We start from the raw sequence: 6000 nt of genomic DNA, 5'->3' as shown, positions 1-6000 counted from the left end.
TGCTGTTTCAGGCAGCTCTTTGCTTCATGTAGCCATTAAGCAGACCAAACTCCATCATTGCGTGTTGCTCAACTTAAAAAAAAAAAAAGATCAGATCTGTGTCCTGGGGCTGATCTGGGTGTGGCACCGTTACCTTCGTGGTTTGATATGACAGGAAAAGTTATTCTGCATGACACGTATCCCACAGAGCGTGCTCGGCTCGCTTCTACCTTCCAAAAAAACCCTTTGACAAAGCAATAAAACACAGCAAATGGTGTTTATTGTCAAAGTGTTGGAGTAGGACAATGTTATATGTGCATAATTCATTATTGTGTACTCTAATTGTGCAACAAACTAAGCTACAGTATATACAGACATCTATCATTAACTGTTGATAGCTGGATGACAGTTATACTGTATAACAGTAAATCTAGTTGGCCGGTTGCTTGGGCAGGACAACCTCTATAAAGGCGATCCATCAAGAGTCCCAAGACTTTGGTATCATCTGCGCTGAATGCAAAATGGTGACTCTTACTCTTACAGTGTAATATCAATCAATACAACTAAACACAGCCATTAAAAACATCCACATGAATATACTCAATGCAACAAATGTTATGCAGAAATATCTCCCCGCCCTCCCCCTTTCTCTATTACACTCTCTCGTTTCATCTCCATAAAATCCAGTAAAGGTTAAACAAACATTTAAATGTTACATATCCCATTAAAGTAAAAGAGAATAATGTTATGAGAACCCTCAGTCTACATAGCAACAATGCTTTGTGAAAAATATATGTATAGTAGAGTGTGAACTAAACATTTACATGATTTTACAGGTGGAAAGGAAACATCGCTTTGACATAACTCTTTAGAATAATAATACAGCCCCACAGTCTTATTAACATGCTATGATCTCTTGTTACTCACTCCGATTGCTGTCCATGTGATGTCAGGCAACGCGGCCTGTCACAGGTTTGTGGTTGTGTCAGTCTGTATACATATTTATTTGTATGTAAGTGTGTCTGCATGTCAGTATGTGTGTCTGTGTGAGAGTGTATGCGCGTGTGCTTGCAGGCTCAACAGTCCCCAGAGTTATGCGAGTGTAGCCCGGTCTCCATTTTCCAGTCTCTCTGGTCGGTGGCGTCTCCCTGGCCCTGCTGGGAGGCGGCGGGAGACAGCGACATCTGTCTGCGGGGGTTGGCGCTGTGCATGGTGTTCCAGTGGCGCTTCAGATCCGACGCTTTGATGAAGGCTTTGTCGCAGGAGCCGCAGTTGAAGGGCCGCTCGCCCCGGTGCTGCCGTTCGTGGTCTTTCAGGTGGGACTTGTGCTTGAATGCCTTTTCGCACATTTGGCACGCGAAGGGCCTCTCGTTGCTGTGGACCCTTTCGTGCCTCTTCAGGTCGGGCCCCCTGATGAACGCCTTGCCGCACACCACGCAGCGGTGCGGCTTGAAGCCGGAGTGGATCTTCAGATGCTCCTTGAGGTGGGCGGCGGTGGTGAAGGCTTTGGGGCAGTGCTCACAGCCGTAGGGGCGGTTGGCGGTGAGCAGACGCTCCTTTTTGGCGTTGTGGTCCATGGGCTTCGCTCCCGTGCTCTGGCAGGAGCCGTGGTCGCGGTGGCCGTACAGCAGGTACTCCAGCTTCATGTCGCTGGAGGTCGATGAGCCCCAGGTGTGGCTGTGCGGCTCTTTGCCCATGTTGGTGTTATAGTTGTGCGGCTGAGACACGTGTGAGCCACCAGGCCCCATGCTATCCATCCCCTGATCATAGAAGCTGTTCTTCCTCACCTCCTCCATAGCCAGCTCCTTCAGGATGGCATCCTGAGCTCTCATCCCGTGGTCACCCGGTGCCTGGTTTTCCCGCGTTTTCATGTTGGTCAGCTCCCGTTTCTGGGTGCACAAGTTATCCAGGAAGTTGATGCCCAGGATCTGACCGGACGACATCATCATATTGATGTCCTTCTTCCTCACAGCCAGCCTGGCTGTGTACATGTAATTGAGCACCTCCTCGAAGATATCCGAACGGATGAAGTCCAACTCCACGATGGAGTTGTCCTCGTCGCTCTGTTTCTTAAAGAGCTTTTTGAAATAGTTGCTGCAGGCGGCCAAGACACAGCGGTGAGCCCTGAACTCTATGTTTTCCACCACGACCACCACATCACAGTGCTCACCTTCCAACCTCTGCTGGTTGAGCATCTTCAGAAAGGTGGCTTTGTGGTCATAGTCGATATATCTTAGTAAATCAGACATGTTGCAGGACAAACTGGAGCAACCTGCAGAGGGGGAGGGAAAAAAAAAAAAATCAGCAAACTTGTCAAATATTTTGATTCCCACCAAAGAGCGAGGGCATGCATGCACCCTGCACAGCTGAGGGGTGGAGCTCTATTTGCATGCCACTTTGGAAAATATATACAGGTAGCGTATGCAGCGCACCTAACAAACAAAGTATCGGAGAAACTTGCAACCGAAGGTGAATCTGTTCAGAAACGAGCGCCAGACAGACAAGAGAGCAAACAAGTGGCCAAACAACCGATGCAGAAACCCCGAAGAAAAAATACGGCAGGGCCCAGAGCCGCAGTAGCGCTAATAATAAGAAGCAAAAACAGAAAAGTAACGGCAGCAGAAACAAACACTCGCACTTTTCTCCACTTAAAAAGCGCGTTTTACCGCCGAGTTCGCGTGACAGTCGCGTCGCGTGCAGGAAGGATAACCTTAGCAAGAATATTTCACATTTCACTGCGCCCAGCCATTTTGGTCAGCAAGCCTCCATTGGCATGTTTCTGGTGCCTTTAACTGAGTTCACAAACAGCGGAGGAGACGGCGGCGAACAGACCGACAAACCTCCGAAAACCCGCCGCGCGCTGTTCCGCGCCGCCCGAGCAGACAAAGAGGAAATAAAAAATGTTAATACCCGAAGCCTGAACGCGATTCCCTGTGTTGTCACGCAAGGCAGTCGACGACGATCCAGAGCTGTCGTTTTTCCTCTTCCTCCTCTTGTTGTGACTGTGCGGCTCCACAGGAAATGCTGCATTGTTCTGCTGCCACCTACAGCACCGGAGCGAAGCGCGCCACCGAGATCGTCTATGCACGCGGAAGTGACTCACTCTGCCGGAAATCAGACGACGTCCTGAATATATCGGTGATTTTTAAATATAATACAAGCAAACACCCGTCAGATAACCCGTCTGTTCACGTCTTGAAGTCAAACTTAAGAACATTTGATTACAAAAAGTCTTTATTTATTCATATTAACTGAACAAAAGCCCCAAGAAATCCAGATACACAGTGACACTCAATGAGACACATGACACCCTCTTAAGGGACAATTCCCACTAGGATTTAAATTCCCAGGACTCCCCACCATTTGGTTTTAGAATTGAAGAAGTCTGTTGGATGAAAGGTGAAATGTCTTTAAGAAACATAAAGAAGTCCACTCGCTCTCAGTCCAAGTCTTAGACTGTCTGAGAACCTACAGACACAAAGTATCATCTGCGGCTCGAAGCTTTTCTTTTTGATAAGCTTTTAGCAGGGGAAGACCTACAGGGGGGCACAGGGGAGCAACAGCCCCCAGCTGCCCACCACAACTTTTATGTTCATTGCCCCAGTACAGTAATTTAAGTTCTTTTTCTGTATTTGTTTTGGGGAACTTTTTTGGGGGGTCTCATTTATACAAAAAAAAATCTTTTTTTTCTTAAAAGAGATAATACAATAAATCGATTTAAAGTGTTTTTGTGGATATTTTGTTGACTCGTTTACATATAGGGATTTTCACATACTTGCTGAAGAGGTATGTGCCCCTCCTTTGCTCCCCACACCACACGTAAAATTTTCTGTTTTTCGGTGGCTGAAATGAAGATGCTGAAATTTAAGACTAGCATTCACAAGATTAGAAATGACTGCATGAGGCTGAGATGGTTTGGACAGGAGGAATAGTGGGTATACTGGACAAAGGATGCTGAAGATGGAGCAGCCAGGGGTGTTTACGCCAATATTGTTCAGCAGGAGTGTTAGTTCATGGGCTACAGCCCAGTGTGGTCTCAAGTGGGCTAGAGTGATAAAACACTTACATAATACACCATTGCGCCACATGTTTTCTACTGTCACATCATGTGTGACAATTCTTTAAAAAAAACAAAAAAACAAAACATTTCTATTGTAGATTTTTATGAGTTTCAGCAGTTTCCTTCCACCTGGAAATACTTTCCCTTTTTATACATTTCTAGTCCTGTGTGTAGTTAATATTCTTTGTAACCACTGTGGTGACATTCATGCGACTCTGAGGTGCACTTTAGTAACAAATGCACATTTACTCACACAGTAAGAGACGGAGTGAGCGCTCTTACTTTCTATAAATCTTGTGAAATAACCGCACGTACGCAAAGGGGCGGGGCTTCGGAGGCCTCCGCGTATTCACAGTAATTACCTCTGACTGCACAACGCCTGTCTTAATTAGCCCGCGGGCTCTCCTTTTAACAGGTCAATTAAGGGTTTGGAGCATTTGGTTTCATAAATAATAGATGGGCTGCAGCTTACAGCCTCAACTGCCTCCCATCATCATATTTAAACATTAGTTTAACTTTAATTATGTCATTTTTATATAATTTCCCCCTGCTGAAGTTTGATTTTACGCTTAAAGATCGATCCGTTTCCGCCGTGTGCTCAGCCTAATTGATTTTAGCATATTTCCGCAAAGTGAAACTTTAAGATGTAACAATTTAATATCAAATTAAAATCAAATTTACACATAATTTCAAATGAGCACAACTATTCAATCATATTTCCACTATTTGAGCCATTTGTTTAGAGATGACAAAAACTGATACTTAAACAGGGATAAATGAGTGCTGACACAGGTTTCAGTACTGTGGTGGTTTTTATTATTTTAGAAGAGACCAGCAAATTAAAAAAAAACAAAACAAATGCACTTGCCACTTTTGCACCTTTTTAAGGAAAACACAGCTGTACATCAATAATACTCAATTTTTGGATACATTAGAATGGATAAGGGGGGGGGCAACACAGCTGATGTGTTCAGGGTGGGCGGAAGTGGAGGGGGATTATAGATCTCTCTTGGCTTTGAATGTAAATCAGGGGAGAGCTCGCCAGTCTGAACCCTTTGCCTCACAGTCACACAAACCTGGGACTTGTGCTGCAGCTGATCATCTACCCTGGAGAATAAAAACACAAACCCTCCACAGGCAAATAAAATCCATTTCATGCCCAGAAACCTTTGATTCCTTGACTTTTTTGCCAGGACATAGTCTCTAAAAAGCGGGGGAATCAATCAATGAGAAATGATGAAACACTGAAATGATAATATAAAAGGAAAATGCTATTCAAGTAGACATGACAAAAAAAAAAAAAAAAAAAATTCAGCTGTGAAAGATAATTTGCTATTTTCCTAGGAAAGCTTTGATATGTACAGTAGGTAGCTGTAGTGATTTCTGTAGTGACATACCTGCTGGATAACCATGGAGCTGTTTGAGGGAATGAGGCGATGCTTGCTTGTAAATAACGTTGGCACTTCTACTGCGAGGTTAAATAGTGTACGCTCTCTAACATATACAGCCTACAGCGATTTTAAGTTTCCGGAGTGATGGCTTTATTTCATAAATAAAACGTTGCTACAATAATTATTCTCAATAATCATAAAAATGCATCAAAGTCATATAAGGCAGTGAAAGCAAAAGGTTTCGCTTGCTGCACACAGGGATTTGGCGTGCAGATGGATTGAGGAACCACTTGGAGAATCACATGGTTTTCTGTATAATCTTGTTTGATAATGCAACGTTGCTTCCTTCTCATGCAAAATGCATTTAGTTGTTTTGCAGATGATTGTTGTAACTAGTGGCGGAGCTGCAGCACTTGGAGAGTAGGAGGCCTTTCTAGTCTTCTGAGAGTCCCGACGTTATATGTGGAGTTCTGGATGTTGGATTCTGGGAGGGTGTAGAGGATTAAAAAAAAAAAAAAAAAGCCCTCAGAGTTATTCCTGTAAGAGGAGAAGAAATAGAAGTTAGTGAAT

General features: G+C 44.3%; 2 protein-coding genes across 15 annotated transcripts in view; both read right to left on the bottom strand.

The window, feature by feature from the left end:
- Window positions 1-237: 237 nt before the first annotated feature.
- On the bottom strand, window positions 238-3042 carry LOC100712380 (zinc finger and BTB domain-containing protein 14). Its single transcript, XM_005476656.4, has 2 exons — window positions 2890-3042; window positions 238-2251 (listed from the first exon to the last, which is right to left on the bottom strand). The coding sequence occupies exon 2, from the start codon at window positions 2226-2228 to the stop codon at window positions 1056-1058; it is 1173 nt and encodes a 390-aa protein (XP_005476713.1). The 5' UTR covers window positions 2229-2251; window positions 2890-3042; the 3' UTR covers window positions 238-1055.
- A 1790-nt stretch (window positions 3043-4832) lies between these two features.
- epb41l3b (erythrocyte membrane protein band 4.1-like 3b) overlaps window positions 4833-6000 on the bottom strand; it is a 52752-nt gene continuing 51584 nt past the window's right edge. For all 14 annotated transcript variants that reach the window (XM_025899982.1, XM_025899983.1, XM_025899986.1 and 11 more), the window contains one exon: window positions 4833-5967. Coding sequence is in view for 1 of the 14 variants with exons in the window: in XM_025899986.1 (XP_025755771.1) it covers window positions 5962-5967 (6 nt within the window). In the remaining 13 variants the exon portion in view is untranslated. The remainder of the gene's footprint in view (window positions 5968-6000) is intronic.

This window comes from Oreochromis niloticus, linkage group LG18 (assembly GCF_001858045.2).
Source record: "Oreochromis niloticus isolate F11D_XX linkage group LG18, O_niloticus_UMD_NMBU, whole genome shotgun sequence".
NCBI lineage: Eukaryota > Metazoa > Chordata > Actinopteri > Cichliformes > Cichlidae > Oreochromis > Oreochromis niloticus.
This window is presented reverse-complemented; position numbering and strand designations above follow the sequence as displayed.

What these genes read in the sequence shown, in the direction of transcription:
- LOC100712380 (XM_005476656.4), bottom strand. Translation starts at nt 2,228, where the DNA reads ATGTCTGATTTACTAAGATATATCGACTATGACCACAAAGCCACCTTT.